Source organism: Cervus elaphus, chromosome X (assembly GCF_910594005.1).
Source record: "Cervus elaphus chromosome X, mCerEla1.1, whole genome shotgun sequence".
NCBI classification, from domain to species: Eukaryota; Metazoa; Chordata; class Mammalia; order Artiodactyla; family Cervidae; genus Cervus; species Cervus elaphus.
This window is the reverse complement of record NC_057848.1, coordinates 176,674,668-176,693,051: the sequence shown is the minus strand read 5'-3', so window position 1 is coordinate 176,693,051 and position 18,384 is coordinate 176,674,668. Positions and strand designations below refer to the sequence as shown.

Below are 18,384 nucleotides of genomic sequence, written 5' to 3'. Positions count from 1 at the left end.
GGGTGTCTGGAAAGAAATCACTGAAAATAAACTACTGATGTGCCTTCTCCAGATGAGTTTAAGTGGCGTTTTACCTGACCCTCCTCTTAGTACTTAGGAGAAAAAAGCCCACATTGGGGCAGGAGAAGGCGATAACTGCTTTGTGCTGACCTGGTCCTCACCTCAGAGTAATAGGAGCCTCTCCAAGGGTCTCTTAGGAAATAGTATTCCCTTGGTTAAACCACACAGTCAATCTTTACTTTTAGAAAGTAAACATTAAACTATCTCCTCCATGTTAAGGAAACAATGCGGGAGTGAGGGATATGTACCTTGGACAGCTCATCTCACTTTGGATCTCATGATAAACAGGAAAATAAACAATTGTCCCCTTGCTATATTGGATGTGCTGCAATTTCTCACTTTAAAGGTCAAATCCCCACATCCACATATGCTTCTCTTAAAACAAATATCATTATTAAATTGACAGAATGCCAGAAAAGCTTATCTCTGCCAACCAGGATACTGAAGATGCCTCCTGTTGTAACTGCGGTCATATGAGGAACAACCATTGGTTCATGATGTGTCACGCCAACAGACGCAGACCATAAAAGTGGCAGCAATTTTGCACCCTCTCCAACCACTGGGACACCCTCAGCTTCTAGAGAATAAAGGTCTTGAGAGTCAACAAGATGAAGGTTCTGCTCTTCAGTCTTGTCTTTGGTCTTCTTGTGGCCAGTCAAGGTGAAGCTCAGACAGACGCCTCACAGGTACTGGGGCATTTGAATGGTGGCCCAAGCTTGGGAGGAGGTCTTGATGTGCATCCGTGTGAGTGTCGAGGTTTGGTTATGTAGATCGCTAACTCTAGCCATCTCCCTGCAATTCAAATTTGCTCCATTCACTGGCTCTTCACCTGCTATTTGTGATGTCTGTATCATCTCTACCATCTCTTCATTGGCTCTCATATATGTTCACTGCTGTTGTAAAACTGAAGGAAGATCTCACAGCTGTTGGATTAGGGCTCTTGCGTTTGACAAGATAGCTCAAGCTATCTCAGTAATACCTCAATTGTTTCCTTTATCTGACATGAGTTTTCCCATGATTTTATACCTAGGGCTGTGTTCATAAAGATAGGTAACTTCTGCTCAAGTGAAAGGGCAGGGAAACTGCTGAGAGATTATGTTGGGCAGAATTTACAGAGATGGACTAAGATTTCTGAAGGGAATTTTATCTGTAGCTCACAGGAAGATGGAAATCCCATTACATGGCAGCTGATAACATAGAGAAGATCACCGAGGGCGGGCCATTCCACACTTTCATGCGTTACATGAAGTTTGATGAAGAAAATGGCACAGCACTCTTCCAATTTTATTTCAAGTAAGTAAAAATCACCCAAAAGGAAAACACTTGTAAACCCCGGCCAAGGAGAGGGTGTCTCCTCCCTGTCTGCAGGGAGCTCTCTGGGAGATGTTGAGAGGAAGACACCCTGAGCTGTGGGGCTGAGCAGGGTCTCTGAGCTGGGGGGAGGGCAGCTCCCCTGTGAGCCTCCAGGGAATGCCCTGAAAATTCTGCCTAGAGGGGGAATCCAGAAGCTCCACTGGCATCGGCTCATTAAAGGAGAGAGGGACACGGCAGCGGGAAGAGGCTCATGTCCTTGAGCCCACAGTCCCCACCAGGGCTTGAGCCCTTCCTGCAGACTTGTAAGAGACGATTCCCACTCAGCCCAGAAGTGACAGCCTGGGGAGAGCACACAGTGAGCTCTGCCCTCAGGGCTTCCTTTCGGGACATTTCATCACCACTGAGTTTCCCAAAGCCGTCAGAGCCCCTAGTGACTTTCCCAGGAGCCTTCCCAGACGCCTGCCAATGCACGTGACATGAGTTTGAACACTGGGTCAGGTAGATCCCCTGGAGGAGGAAATGGCTACCCACTCCTGTATACTTGCCTGGAGAATCCCACGGACAGAGATGCCTGGTGGGCTACAGTCCAAGGGGTCCCAAAGAATCGGACAGGACTGAGCAATGGAGGACACACACAGATCCAAGTACCATCCATGGAATGTCCACTCTACCGCAGACCATTTCCTGGGAACATGCAAGTATTGCAGAAATCAACACGTTTGTTCAGCAATTATCCTCCACCTCACCCCATCCAAAAAACAAAAAAACAAACAAACAAACAAAAAAAACCAGAACATGTAAACTCAGGTATGCATTGGGAGGAGTAAAAATATGAAGAAAAGCAACAACTTAAGTTGTTTCCCTTTTTCTTCATATTTTTACTCCTCACACTTGATGAAAGTGAAAGAGGAGAGTGAAAAAGTTGGCTTAAAGCTTCACATTCAGAAACCTGAGTTCATGGCATCTGGTCCCATCACCTCATGGGAAATAGATGGGGAGACAGTGGAAACAGTGTCAGATTTTATTTTTCGGCTCCAAAATCACTGCAGATGGTGACTGCAGCCATGAAATTAAACGAAGTTTACTCCTTCAAATGAAAGTTATGACCAACATAGATAGCATATTAAGAAGCAGAAACATTACTTTGCCAACAAAGGTCCATCTGGTCAAGGCTATGTCTTTTCCAGTGGTCATATATGGATGTGAGAGTTGGACTATAAAGAAAATTGAGTGCTGAAAAATTGATGCTTTTGAACTGTGGTGTTGGAGAAGACTCTTGAGAGTCTCTTGGACTGCAAGGAGAGCCAACCAGTCCATCCTAAAGGAGATCAGTCCTTGGTGTTCATTGGAAGGACTGATATTGAAGCTAAAACTCCAATATTTTGGCCAACTCATGCGAAGAGTTGACTCGTTGGAAAAGACCCTGAAGTTGGGAGGGATTGGGGAGCAGGAGGAGAAGCAGAAGACAGAGGATGAAATGACTGGATGGCATCACTAACTCGATGGGCATGAGTTTGAGTAAATTCCGGGAGCTGGTGATGGACAGGGAGGCCTAGTTTGCTGCAGTTCATGGGGTCGCAAAGAGTCAGACACGACTGAGCGACTGAACTGAGCTGAACTGATTACATATAACCGCATGTTTCATAGCATCTGTTCAGTCAATTATGCCCCACCTCACCCCATGCGAAGAAAACAACCCAGAACATGTAAACTCAGGTATGCATTGTGAGGAATAAAAATATGAAGAAAAGATCCAACGAAATGTTTTATGCTTGGAGATACTGATTTATAAATATATATAACTGATTATATATTATATATAACCATATGTTTCATAGCATCTGTTCAGTCACTCAGTCTTGTCCAACTCTTTGCGACCCCATGGACTGCAGCACGCCAGACTTCCCTGTTCTTCACCATCCATCTTCTGGAGTTTCGTCAAACTCATGTCCATTGAGTTGGCTGTGCCATCCAACCATCTCATCCTCTGTCATCCCCTTCTCCTAGTGCCTTCAAACTTTCCCAGCATCAGGGTCTTTTCCAATGAGTCAGTTCTTCACATTAGGTGGCCAAGGTATTGGAGTTTCAGCTTCATCACTTGATAGTATACTTACAATTAAGTTTAAACCACTCATACAGGAACAGGGAGAAGGCAATGATGACCCACTCCAGTACTCTTGCCTGGAAAATTCCATGGATGGAGGGGCCTGTTAGGGTGCAGTCCATGGGGTCTCTAAGAGTCAGACACGACTGAGTGACTTCACTTTCATGCATTGGAGAAGGAAGTGGCAACCCACTCCAATGTTCTTTCCTGGACAATCCCAGGGACTGTGAAGCCTGGTGGGCTGCCGTCCATGGGGTTGCACAGAATCGGACACGACTGCAGTAATTTAGCAGCAGCAGCAGCAGCATATAGGAGCAGACTCAAACACATATATATCCTGTCTCTGGAGAAACATTTGTCTGTTTTCACTAATTTTTTAAAGAACATCTGTCATTTTTAAGAACATCTGTTTCTTTGTCGTATTTTACAATTTCTGTGTCATACATTTAAATTTTCATGTAGCTAATTTTTCTGAAATCAATTTTGCCTGGAATAAGAAGTAGCAACCCACTCCAGTATTCTTGCCTGGAGAATCCCATGGACAGAAGAGCCTGGTGGGCTACAGTCCATGGGGTTCCAAAGAGTCGGACACAACTGAGCAACTGAACACACAAAGTATACTTACATGTAATTAAATGCACCTTTGTGGAATGCACAGTTCAATGAGCTTTCACATGTGCACAATTCTTTCACCATCTATGCCGTCAAGATATAAAATCCCAGGCTTCCATTGGTGGCTCAGTGCTTAAGAATACGTCTCCCAATGCACGAGACATGAGTTCCATCTCTGATCTGAAGGGACCACAGGTGCCCCGGTGCAGGTAAGCCCATGTGCTGCTATGACAGAGCCTGTGGGACTGAGACTGTTGTGTCTTTTTGCCACCGTGGGCAAGGTGGCAAAAAGATACAACAGTCTCAAAAATAAAAATTTCTGTTTTTAAAAAGAAAAATATAAAATTTCTCCAGCACACCTCCTTTTCTTCAGTTCAGTTCAGTTCAGTCACTCAGTCTTGTCTGACTCTTTGCGACCCCATGGACTACAGCACTCCAGGCCTCCCTGTCCATCATGAACTCCCGGAACTTGTTCAAACTCATGTTCACTGAGTCAGTGATGACACCCAACCACCACATCCTCTGTCGTCCCCTTCTCCTCCTGCCCTAAATCTTTTCCAGAATTCGGGTCTTTTCCAAGGAGTCTCTTCTGTGCATCAGGTGGCCACAGTATTGGAGTTTTCAGCATCAGCATCAGTCTTGCTAATGAGTATTCAGGACTGATTTCTTTAGGATGGACACTGGTTGGATCTCCTTGTAGTCCAAGGGACTCTCAAGAGTCTTCAACACCACAGTTCAAAAGCATCAATTATTTTGCACTCAGCTTTCTTTATAGTCCAAGCCTCACATCCATACATGACTACTGGAAAAACCATAGCCTTGACTAGACAGACCTTTGTTGGCAAAGAAATGTCTCTGCTTTTCAACATGCTGTCTAGATTGGTCATAACTTTCCTTCCAAGGAGTAAGCATCTTTTTATTTCATGAGTGCAATCATCATCTGCAGTGATTTTGGTGCCCCCAAAAAATAAAGTTTGTCACTGTTTCCCCTGTTTCCCATCTGTTTAACATGAAATGATGGGACTGGATGCCATGATCTTAGTTTTCTGAATGTGGAGCTTTAATCCAACTTTTATTCTCCTCTTTCACTTTCATCAAGAGGCTCTTTAGTTCTTCTTTACTTTCTGCCATAAGGGTGGTGTCATCCGCATAGCTGAGGTTATTGATATTTCTCCTGGCAATCTTGATTCCAGCTTGTGCTTCCTCCAGCCCAGCATTTCTCATGAGGTACTCTGCATGTAAGTTAAATAAGCAGGGTGACAATACACTGCCTTGACATACTCTTTTTCCTATTTGGAACCAGTCTGTTGTTCCCTGTCCAGTTCTAACTGTTCCTTTCTGACCTGTATACAGATTTCTCAAGAGGCAGGTCGGGTGGTCTGGTATTCCCATCTCTTTCCGAATTTTCCAAAGTTTATTGTGATCCACACAATCAAATGCTTTGGCATAGTTGATAAAGCAGAAATATTTGTATTTCTGGAACTCTCTTGCTTTTTTGATGATCCAGCTGATGTTGGTAATTTGATCTCTGGTTCCTCCGCCTTTTCTAAAAGCAGCTTGAACATCTGCGAGTTCACGGTTCACATATTTTGAAGTCTGCCTTGGAGAATTTCGACCATTACTTTGCTAGCGTGTGAGATGTGTTCAATTGCTCGGTAGTTTGAGCATTCTTTGGCACTGCCTCCCTTTGGCAGTGGAATGAAAACTGACCTTTTCCAGTCCTGTGGCCCATGCTGTTTCCAAATTTACTGCCATATTGAGTTCAGCACTTTCACAGCATCATCTTTGAGGCTTTGAGATAGCTCAACTGGAATTCTATCACCTCCACCTGCTTTGTTCAAAGTGATGCTCCCTAAGGCCCACTTGACTTCACATTCCTGGATGTCTGGCTCTAGGTGATTGATCACACCATTGTGATCATCTGGGTCATGAAGATCTTTTTTGTACAGTTCTTCTGTGTATTCTTGCCACCTCTTCTTAATATCATCTTCTTCTGTTATGTCCATACCATTTCTGTCCTTTATTGAGCCCATCTTTGCATGAAATATTCCCTTGGTATGTCTTATATTCTTGAAGAAATCTCTAGTGTTTCCCACTGTATTGTTTTCCTCTATTTCTTTGCACTGATCACTGAGAAAGGCTTTCTTATCTCTCCTGGCTATTCTTTGGAACTCTGCATTCAGATAGGTGTATCTTTCCTTTCTCCTTTGCTCTTTGCTTCTCTTCTATTCACAGCTATTTGTAAGGCCTCCTCAAACAGAATTTCACGTTAATTTTTCAGTGTCCTATCTTTTTGCTTTTTCATACTGTCGTTTTCTTCACTCATCATTAAATTTCTACCCCTAGAGCCATAGGTAAGAACAAATCTGCATATTCTAAACGTTTCTGGCTCTTCATGTGAGAAAATTATGCATTATGAATCATTTTTCCCACCTTCCTTTACTCAGCACAATGATTAAAATGGTTATCAGTGTCTGCATATGCAAGGAATCACGTTTTTGAAGCCAAATGAAAGGAGTTACATTTTTCAAGCCAAATGAAAGGAGTTTGTCTGCGGAGATAAAACTTTGTGTATTTGCACTTATATTGGATAATTGTTGTGTTCCCACTTTATGGTTGCTGTTCAGTGATTTCAATCCATTTCAATTCCCTAATGAATAAGAGGGCTTCCCTGACAGCTCAGTTGGTAAAAAAATCCACCTGCAATGCAGGAGTCCCCACTTAAATTCCTGGGTCAAGAAGATACACTGGAGTTGGGATAAGCTATCGACTCCAGTATTCTGTCCTGCAGAATTCCATGGGCTGTATAGTCCATTCGGTTACAAAGAGGCAAACATGACTGAGTGACTTGCAGTTTCACTTTCAATGACCAAGAACACTCACCACACTTCACTGTGGGCATTTTTTTCTAAGGTGACTGTTCAACAATTAATCCAGTTCCTGTAGCGTTATTTCCCTTTTAGTATTAGTTTCATGAAAATTATTTCCATGTGCCAAATACACCTTAATTCACATACATGTACAGAGGACATATGTGAAGCCACTTACTCTTTTGTTACAGAGGTGACAATCTATACTTATCATCTATTATACACATACATTTCTTCATAATATCATATAGGCACATCATGTGTACTTAAGGGTTTGCTTGTGCTTGTGTCTCTGTGAGTGAGAAATGTGTATGTATACGGAAATGTGTCTTTCAAGTTTAATCCTCATGTGGTATTGTGATGGAGGAAGAGTGTGTATTTGGAGAAAATTAAACTTTTTTTAAATTTTGTGATTTTAGGCTCTCAGATTGTCTAATGATGGCTCTGTTGTTGGTTCTGTTGTTGGCTTTCATATTATCTAATAAGGGCTTCCCTGGTGTCTCAGAGGGTAAAGAATCTGCCTGTAATGCAGGAGACGCGGATTTGATCTCTGGTTCTGGAAATTCCCCTGGAGAAGGAAATGGCAACCCACTCCATTTTTCTTGCCTGGAGAATCCCATGGACCAGAGGAGGAGACTGGCGGGTCCACAGGGTCGCAAAGAGTTGGACACCACTGAGTGACAAACACTTTCACTTTCATTGTCTAATGAATCACTGCCAGGGCTCTGACAGCACACAAGGTTCGTCATGACGACTACGCCTCTCCATTCTCAGAGACTATATATATAATGGAAAATTCCATTCTATTTCTTTTTTCCTAAAATTCTAGATTTCTCTATGTTTATTGGATTTAAACATGACCTGTTTTATATCTGCACGCTATTGTTGGCACGACTGGTCAGATTTAGTGTGTAGACAAGCCATCCTTGTCACTTGATGGTGACTGGATCTGAGACAAGACATTTTGTCTCTTTTAAAGGTCAAATTGCTCATCCGCGCTGAGGTGATACTTGACCCATATTCTTGGGTGTCATACAGAAAGAATCCTAATTACCCATCAAATTTTTATTATCTGACTTAACTAACTTAAATATGTTTTGTTTTTAAGGGAGGATGGAGAATGCAGAGGAGACTATACCACAGGCACAAAGGATGGAGACGTTTATTCTTTTCAGTGTAAGTATCAATGTTTCACTGGAAACAGTATGTTCAGGTAGAAATCTTGGTCTCAACTTTCTCCAATAACCTGATACACTTGAATTCACCTCCTACGAAAACTCAGAGGTCAGGGACAGGAACATCTCCCCTCAATGGAGTGTTACTCAACGAGACCAGATCTAGACATCCTAGATGGTGAAGTTGAGTGGGCTTTAGGAAGCATTATATGAAAAATACTGGTGGAGGTGACAGAATTCAAGCTGTGCTCTTTAAAATCCTAAAAGATGATGCTGTTGAAGGACTGCAAGCAATGTGTCAGCAACTGTGGAAAACTTAGCAGTGGTCACAGAACTGGAAAAGGTCAGTTTCCACTTCAATCCCAAAGAAGGACAGTAACAAAGAATGTTCAGACTACTGCACTGTTGTGCTCATTTCACATGTGAGCAAGGTAGTGCTCAACATCTTTCAAGTTAGGATTCAGCGGGACATGATCCGACAACTTCCACAAATATACGCATGATTTAGAAAAGGGAGATGAGACAGATCAAATTGTCAACATCCAAGGGATCATAGAGAAAGAAGGGAATTCAAGAAAAAAAATTTTTTTTTCTGCTTCATTGACTATGGTAAAGCCTTTGACTGTGTGGATCACAACAAACTGTGGAAAATTCTTAAGGATATGGGAATAGTGAATTGCTTTCCCTGTCTCCAGAGAAACCTGTATGTGGATCAGTCAGCAACAGTAAGAATTGGATGTGGAACAACAGACTGGTTCAAAATTAGGAAAAGAATACAAGATAGTATTAACTGTCATGCTGCTTGTATAACTTACATGCAGAGTTATCATGCTAAATGCCAGGCTGGGTGAATGAGAAGCTAGATTCAAGATTGCTGCCAGAAATATCAACAGCCTCAGATATGCAGATGACACCATTTTAATGGAAGAAAATGAAGACGAAATAAAGAGTCTCTTGACGATGGTGAAAGACGAGACTGAAACAGCTGGTCTGAATCTCAACATTCAAAAACACTAAGATCATGGCATCTGGTCCCCTCACGTTATGAGAAATAGAAAGTGGAAAGAGTAGAAGAAATGACAGACCATTTTCTTGGGCTTGAAAATCTCTGCGGATTGTGACTGCAGCTACGTAATTAAAGATAATTGATATTTGGAAGGAAAGCTATGACAACCCAAGACAGCTTATTAAAATACATTGATACCACTTTGCCAACAAAGGTCCGTTCTGTCAACAGTATGGTTGTTGCTTCAGTAATTATGAATGGATTTGAGTGGTGCACCATAAAGAAGGCTGAGCAGCACAGAACTGATGCTTCTGAATTGTGGTACTGGGGAAGACTCTTGAGAGTCTGTTGGACTGCAAGGAGATCAAACCAGTCCATTGTAAAGCAAATCAGTCCTGAATACTCATTGGAAGGACTGATGCTGAAGCTAAAGTCCCAGTATGTTGGCCACCTGATGCAAAGAACTGACTCATTGGAAAAGACCCTGATGCTGGGAAAGTTTGAAGGCAGGAGAAGAAGGGAATGACAGGGGATTAGATGATCAGATGGCATCATCGACTCAAAGGACATGAATTTGAGCAAACTCTGGCAGATGGTGGAGGACAGAGGAACTTGGTGTGGTGCAGTACATAGGATCATGGAGAGTCAGACATATCACAGTGATTAAATATCAACAAGAACAATGTGACTAAGCATGAGTGTAGAATCTGTATTCCATAGGGTTCTCACAGATAACTTGCAACAGGCTTAAGAACTGAGGTCTCGGGGTTTATCTTGAGATGGCACATTCGTGCCATTCACTTTTTAAAAACAATCTTATAAAATCTTGGTCCATTCAAGGTGAGATGGTTGAACTTGAACTCAAGGAGATCATCGTGATTTCAACCACCAAGGCAGCTTCTATACAAAGCAATGGGGCTGCTGGCTAAGCTTTGTATCTCTGAGCTCTTAATAATGGCCCTAAATAACATTCTTATTTTCACATGGCCTAATGGAAACATGTTTGATTAAAATTTAAACGCATCAATATGTGATCACAACCCTTGCCTCAACTAAGTAGTCCCACAGTACATAAGAGATAGCCACAAATTAGTAAAATTCATGCCTGAAATATTTCCCCATGCTTTGATCGATAACTTCTGGTATTTGATGTTTTCTAAAGTATGCCTTCCTTTTTTCTTATTCCCACTATATGGTTTCCTTTGGCCGAATCATGAATGTTTTCACTATGTTTACTCGTCTCCATTTTTGTAGCCCTTTTTAGCTTGATTTTTACCCAATGACTAAACAGGGAGACAAACAGAAGTGCAAGACCTCTTGGAAGGTCTCTTGGGGACCAGCCATTTCAGCCTTCAGGTTTGTCTTGGGGACTGTGTGATGTCCCACATCAGGCCCTGTACCAGCAGTGGCCTTGATGGTGTCCTGATGCCCAGAAGAAAGGTTTACACACACTGTCCCATCCTTTCATGAACTATACAGTCAACTCAGTGATGATGCTATGCCCACCTGGGTGAAGCCATGGATAACCACAGGTGGTCACTGATAATCTGAGGACACGCATAATCTGACTTAAGCTGTCTCAACGTGAGCAAGGCTGCTGGACTTGGTGTGGCCTTGGGAAAATTGCATATTCTTGTCAGGGCTCTGAGACTCTGAAGCTGCTTTGGCTGCTTTTTTTTCCCCCAAGCTCACTAACAATTTTCAGTGTTTCAGACATGGGGCAGTGGTGTTTGCATGCTTCAGGGTCACTGATGGGCAGTTTTACATTTCATGTTGCTGAATAATTGCAGCAAGGTGAGACGGAGGCCAGGAGAGAGAGGATGGATGTAGAGGGTGTAGAGGGGACACACAGTAGGTCAGGGATGCTTCTTGTGCAGACACACGGGCAAGGCAGAGAGAAGGGGAAGCACTCCAGGTGGAGAAGGCGGTCACCACTAGGTGGTCACTGCCTACACGTCCCAGCAGGTAAGCTGTCTTCACACCAACAAATACAGCAGTGGGCTGGGTCACACCCCAGTCTGAGGGGCTCGAGAAATAGAATCCTTAAAGTGTTCAAAACTTTGCCTGGCATGGAGCAGGCACTCAGGAACAGAAGGTGATGAATGGTAATTTGCTTTTGGTCAAGAGAAACCAATTCCACAGCTGGAGTAACAGAAATACAAAGAACTTTTGAACCTGGATTTGATCATATGTTCATGCTATTTAAAACACTGTCGGGGAATTCCCTGGTGCTCCAGGGGATAAGAATCTGCCTGCCAGGGCAGGAGACATAGGTTCAATCCCTAGTCCGAGAAGATCCCATGTGACATGGGGCAATAAGCTCATGTACCACAACTACTGATCCTGCACTCTAGAACCCCGTGCTGCAACTAGTGAAGCCCACGCACCCCAGAGCCTGTGCTCAGCCATAAGAGAAGCCACTGCAATGAGAAGCCCACACACCACAACTAGACTCTACTCCCCAGTCACTACAAGTGGAGAAAGCCCAGGGGCAGCAGGGAAGACTCAGAAAATCAAAAATAAATACATTAATTCAAAAGCCAAAAAATAATCTGTTAGGTTTATCAGAACACACGTTCTAGAAAGCAGTTTAGTAAGTCAGCACGGAGTGACTGGTTAAGTACAGAAAAAGTTGAGGATGAGGACAAGTAATGTCTCCTCTTCTTGCCATGGTTAACGGTACCACTCTGAGCACGCATGGCCTGAGTGGGCCCATGCATGAAGGGCTGTTCTTCATGCCCACCGTTTGTCACAATCATCTAACTGACAATACGTTAAGGTGGCACTATTTGAATCTTTTCTCTCTCTCATAGACGCGGGTCACACTGAATTTCGGGTCGTTAGAGTGGAAAACAACGCTCTCTTAGCTGATGTTATCAATGTGGATGAAAATGGCAAGGAGACACAACTGGTACAATTGTTTGGTAGGTATGACATCCTATAATTCCCATTGCCACTCTCATGTAACACGTCCCCTGTCAGGACTTTCATTCAGAATATCAGGAGGTGCTGACAGGATTCCATATCCAGGGTGCGAGGCCTGCGTCTTTATGCTCACCGAATTCATGATCCTGGAAGGTAATCTACCAAGAAACAGGAGGTCATAGGGTGCAGAATATCACATCATTAGATATTTCAAAATGATTTCTTACTGTTGAAATTTTAAAATTGAAATTTTACTAGATTATTTTATTTTATATATGTCAACAAATTTCAAGCCATGTCTATAATGAGGCTGACTTTATTTCATGTTGAAAATTTTATTTAATTTTTAATTCAAGGATCACTGCTTTATCGATTGTGTTGTTTTCTGCCAAACATCAACATGAATCAGCCATAGGTAACCATATGCTTGTGTGAAAGTTGCTCAGTCGTGTCTGACTCTTTGTGACCCCAGGGACTATACAGTCCATGAAATTCTTCAGGCCAGAATATTGGAGTGGGTACCCTTTCCCTTCTCCAGGGTAACTTCCCAACTCACAGATCAAGCCAGGGCTCCCACATTGCAGGAGGGATCTTTACTAGCAGAGCCACAAGGGAAGCTCATAGGTATATATATGTCCCCTCCCTTTTGAAACTCCCTTGCATCTCCCTCCCCATCCCACCCCTCGAGGTTAATGCAGAGCCCCTGTTTGAGTTCCCTGAGACATAGAGCAAATTCCCATTGGCTATCTATTTTAAATATGGTCATGTAAGTTTGCATGTTACTCCCTCCTTACATCTCACCCTCTCCTCCCCTCTCCCCATGTCCATAAGTTTCTTCTCTATGTTTCTGCACTGATGCCCTGAAAATAAATTTATTATCAGTGCCTTGTTTCTAGCTTCCATATATATGCAGATTGCATGTGTATGTGTTAGTACACAATATCAGGTTTCTGATGCACTGCAAGCCTTGGAACAGACACTTGTACGATAAATCTTTCTCCTGTTCCATGATTCAAATGCATTGTTCTTATGAACACTGACATCACCCCATCAAGTAACCAACCACACGGACGCACTAAGAGGTGTGTGTGCCATGGAGACAACAGGGGTCTATTTCAGAAAAGGTGATGGGGTAGAGTGGTAGGTTCATGAAAGAGTAAGTCACCCCCGGTCATTATGTGTGATGAGGTGAATGGAAACGGAGAAAGTTGTTTCCTACTAAGCTTGGTGTACAAACAGATATGTGTGGCAGGTACATATATGGTGAAGGCGGGAGAAGCACATAGACTCCATATTAGGATGGACTGGGCTCCATGTTCATGGAGATCCTGGCAAGTATTTTTGGTCCAGCTCCTGATGGTGAGGAGTAGGGTGCCCTGCTCACCAAGTTGGACTGGGGTCAATTCTTAAGACAGAAAGCACTTGTCTGTGTTGTGGGAACTGTTTGAAGCTCTTAGATTATACAAGTGAACATCTAATTGCACGTTCCATTTCTTTTCTGTAGATTGAGAGATTTCTGTGGGTTTCCAGGGGTCGATAATTCTGCTTTTTGCATGGTGATTTTATAGGCATAGGAGATGATGTTGGACCAAAATGCAAAGAAGAGTTCTACAACATGGTGAGAGAAAAAGGGATTCCAGAAGAAAATATCCTGAACTTCATCGATCAGGGTAAAGGAATTATACTTTTTCCCCTGACCATACCATTCACCTGGCATAGCAATATAAGAAAACAAATCAACTTATTCAAAATTTCTTCTTCCACAAGTAATATCTTTTTAAAGATCTGTTATTACAAGAAAGAAAGGAAGGAAGGAGGGAAGAAAGGATGAAAGAAAAAAAACTTGGAAATGCTGGGGAATATTAGTTATCAGCAGCTCTTTTATTTCTCCCGTTTTGTTTTTCCCCAGATGACTGTCCAGAGGAGTGGGAAAAAAAGTGACTCTGACACTTTTGTAAGTAAACACAGTCCATTATTAATGCCGCCCCTTCCAGATGAAGTAATAAGGTCATACTGTCTTTACATATGTGTGAAATGTTTGTTCCAACAATTTAATTGTGTCACTAAAGAATTTTTTGTTACATAATTTCGCTGCTCTCGAGTCATATTATTGCAAACAGTTTGGTTGATTAATGCCAAGAAGCTGTAGTGAGAGAGTCTTATCCTGCAGGAATCTTGCAGACCCGAGTCATCAAAGAGAAGCAGAAATCCCCACAAGCTGGTGGAAATTATTAGTGTTCCCATCAGTCCTCACCTTGTGGTTGTACACACACATTCATCCTCCGAGAAAATCGGTGTTAAAGAGAGCTCTGCTTCCCTGATAGCTCAGTTGGTAAAGAATCAGCCTGCAATGCAGGAGACACAGGTTCGATTCCTTGATTGGGAAGATCTGCTGGAGAAGGGCTAGGCTACCCACTCCAATATTCTTGGGCTTCCTTTGTGGCTCAGCTGAGGAGACCTGGGTTTGATCCCTGGGTTGAGAAGATCCCCTGTAAAAGGGAAAGCCTTCTCCAGTATTCTGGCCTGGAGAATTCCGTGGACTGTCATGGTCCATGGGATTACAAGGAATTGGACACGACTGAGCGACTTCCACTTGCATGCTTTCTGCAAGACCAGTGTTTGACTTCATATGATTCTGACAGAACCAGTAAACGGCTTCCAACCACACTGTCTGAAACGTGCATTTGCAATATATTCCTAAGCAGAAGATGTTCCAAATATGAGATATTTAAACTTTCTAAACTAATACAGCCTCCAGAAATGACACTGATCTAAAGTATGGTTTTTAATGTTCTGTCGAGAAAGAACCTTAACAAAAAGAGCTACTGAAAGCACTACCGTGCAGGTGAATGTGATAACAAAGAGGTGGTACATATATTCAATGGAACATTACTCAGCCAGGAAAAGAAGGAAATAGCTCTATTTCCAGCAACATGGATGGATATAGATATTTGTCATGCTGGGTGAAATAAGTCAGAAAGAGAAAGACAAATACCATAAATGTCACATATAGTTTTCAGTTCATTTCACTGGTTGTCATATCCAACTCTTTGTGACCCTATGGACTGCCATATGCCAGGTCTTCCTGTCCATCATGAACTCAAGCTCCATCATGAGCTTGTTCTAACTCATGTCCATTGAGTCAGTGATGACATCCAACCATCTGATGTGCTCTCGTCCCCTTCTCCTCCCGCCTTCACTTATTTCCAGCATCAGGATGTTTCCAAATGGGCCATTTCTTTGCATCAGGTAGCTAAAGTATTGGCGTTTCAGCCTCAGCATCAGTCCTTCCAATGAATATTCAGGACTGATATCCTCTAGGATGGACTGGTTGAATCTCCTTGCAGTCCAAGGAGGACTTCTCCAATGCCACAGTTCAAAAGCATCAAATCTTCAGCACTCAGCTTTCCTTATAGTCCACCTCTCACTTTAGTGTAGGTAAAACGCCATGGTTCAGATGGTCATGAATCTGCCCATAGTGCAGGTGATCTGCATTCGATCTCTGGATCAGGAAGATCCCCTGGAGAGTGGAATCACAACACACTCCAGTACTCTTGCCTGGAGCATCTCCATGGACAGAGGAACCCAGTGGGCTACAGTCCATGGTGTCACGGAGAGTTGGACAAAACTGAGTGACTTTCACTTTCACATAGGTATCACTTCTCCATGGAATTTAAAAAATGACATGTAGGAACTTATTTACAGACAGAAACAGACTCACAGACGTGGAGAACAGACTTGTGGGTGCCAAGTCGGAGGGTGTTGGGAAGAGAAGGATTGGGAGGTTTGTAGTTGAAAAGTGAATGTGAAAGAAAGGTTAGTTGCTCAGTCATGTCTGACTCTCTGTGACCCCATGGAACATAGCCCTCCAGGCTCCTCTGTCCATGGGATTCTCCAGGCAAAAATACTGGCGAGGGTAACCATTCCCTCACTATAGAGGATTTCACCAACACAGGGATCAAACCTGGGTCTCCTGAATTGCAGGCCGATTCCTTACTGTCTGAGAAGTTTGGGGTGAGTAGATGCAAACTATTATATACAGGATGGTTAGAGAACAAGGTCCAACTGCATAGCACAGGAGACTAGACGCAATACTCTGTAAAAATATAAATGGGAAAAGATTCTGAGAAAGAATAGATACTAACTTTTGCATGTATAATCAGTTGGCTGTATACCTGAAATTAATGTAACTTTGGTAATCAACTATTCTTTAATATTTAAAAAATAAAAGAAAAAAAATTAATTCTTGAGGACCAAAGTGACAAAAGGTGCAGGATTAGAGTTGTTTGTTCCAATTACAGTGCCTAATAATCATCTTTAGATGAAGCACCAGCATGTACATGCATTGTGAAATCATTACTCATAGACTCAATGCCCAATGGTAAATCTCCAACCATATGTACATCCTGGGGACAATTCCACAGGGAACCTACCATCCCAGAGATGTGCAGTGTTGAGGTCCACCTGAAATTGGACACTGGATCAGCTAACAGCTCCCTGTACCCTGGACAGCCTATTGCCTGAGGCTCACCCCTGTCAGCCGTCACACAGTCAAATCTACTAAACCTTTGATTCTATTTTATTCACCTACAGAAAGAGTCACTGACCAGACACATCCTTGTCTTCATGGAATCAAGATCAGCAACAAGAAGATGACTTTCCTGGTTCCTGATTAACATGATCCTTCTCTCTTCACACTCACACTCCCTCTCCCATCTCATTTCTTTTGGTCCCTAAGTCATGTCCTTGTTGGTGTTATTTGATTTCTGAGGGTTTAAATAAATCAACTGACTATCTGCCCTGCACACGCATGTCTGTGCAAAAGTCACCTCATTTAAAACACACAAATGTCCACATTAAGTATACAGAAAACTGTCTTTCATAGGACGGGTGTTCATCAGAGACAATCCTTATGTAGATTTGGTAGACATGCCCTCAGGTGTCCAGAGAAGAAGGAGAAAATAGACTAAAGCATCATGGGGCAGAGTTATGGATGCTCCATGGTACAGCCGATTCTGATGGCTCAGGTGGTAAAGAATCTGCCTGCAATGCAGAAGACCCAGGTTGTAAGCTTGGGTCAGGAAAATCCTCTGGATGAGGAAACGTTAACCCGCTCCAGTATTTCCTGAAGAATACCACTGACAGAGGGACCTGGTTGGCTACAATCCATAGGATCAGAAAGAGTTGGACACGCCTCAGCAACTGACACTTTCATTTTCAGTCTCCTGTACGGAAGGGGAAGTCTGATCAAGGAAAAGTCCCTGAAAAGCTTTTTGTTCATTCCTGAGAAAGGAATGTACGTTCCACTCACTAACGCATATGCACAGAAAGCACAGGATGACATTACCATAACTGGGGGGAAATGTGTAGTCTGACATCCCCAGGACTTCTGCCGTTGAGCTGAAGCGTTCATATTTATGAACAAGTGAGACAGCAGGAATCAAAGATGGGGCGTCAGCTGACACTTGGGAACCAAATGAGGCAGCAGTAACTGAACCACAGTTCACTGGACCTAAAGATGGTCTTCCAGCCTCTTATGCTTCAAATGGCAGTGGACACGAGCATTTCCAAGGACTGTCCATTCCCTTGATAATGGGCAGAGCACGCTGATCAGCACCCCTACAGTACTCAGGGTGTTTCGAATCCAAAAGATCTAGCAAACACTGAAGATACAGAGATAGTTACAGGGCTTCCCTGGTGGTCCAGGGGTTAAGAATCCAAAAAACAGGGCAGGGGACGCGGCTTTGATTCCTGGTCCAAGAAGATTCCACGTGCCAGGATGCAGCTGAGCCCATGAGACAGAACTAGTGACCTTGTGCTCCAGAGCCTCTGCTCCATAACAAGAGAAGCCACTGCAATGAGAAGCCCTCACATGGCAACTGGAGAGTAGCCACTGCTGGCCACAACTAGAGAAAGTTTGCATGTAGCAGAGAAGACCCAACATAGCAAAAGTAAACAGATAACTCTTTAAGAAAAGATGCTGTAGAACTTATTTCAAGGGTTGGGCCAAAACTCAGACATTTGGTCCAAGTCCTAGGAAAATAATACCAGCCCTAAGCAATATGTAACAGAAGAAATGTTTTAGTTCCTACATAGATACGGCCTCCAAATGGGCTACAGCTGGCCATTCATAAAGGCAACAGTGATGAATATTTGAATGGCTTATTTGAGAGTCATGGAGGTCAAGGTCAATGTTTAGGTTCCCCCCCCCCCCCCCCTTGTATAGCAGAGTGTATGCAGTTGGATTTCTGACTCTGGTCCTCACAGAATGTCTGGAAATGCTGGATTGGATGGGGCAGAGTAACAGACGCAACTGCA

General features: G+C 43.0%; 1 protein-coding gene across 1 annotated transcript; it reads left to right on the top strand.

Annotated features, from left to right (window-relative positions):
* Positions 1-607: 607 nt before the first annotated feature.
* LOC122690816 (odorant-binding protein-like) lies at positions 608-14,019 on the top strand. The gene is made up of 6 exons (XM_043897767.1): positions 608-746; positions 1,214-1,353; positions 8,069-8,136; positions 11,955-12,065; positions 13,635-13,736; positions 13,976-14,019. The coding sequence occupies exons 1-6, from the start codon at positions 669-671 to the stop codon at positions 14,005-14,007; spliced, it is 531 nt and encodes a 176-aa protein (XP_043753702.1). The 5' UTR covers positions 608-668; the 3' UTR covers positions 14,008-14,019.
* The last annotated feature ends 4,365 nt before the right edge of the window (positions 14,020-18,384 follow it).

Bases quoted from the DNA above. Each gene is read 5' to 3' on its own strand.
- LOC122690816 (XM_043897767.1), top strand. From the start codon at position 669: ATGAAGGTTCTGCTCTTCAGTCTTGTCTTTGGTCTTCTTGTGGCCAGT. The intron at 747-1,213 runs GTACTGGGGCAT...TTTTATCTGTAG, and splicing joins CTCAGACAGACGCCTCACAG to CTCACAGGAAGATGGAAATC. The intron at 13,737-13,975 runs GTAAAGGAATTA...GTTTTTCCCCAG, and splicing joins CCTGAACTTCATCGATCAGG to ATGACTGTCCAGAGGAGTGG.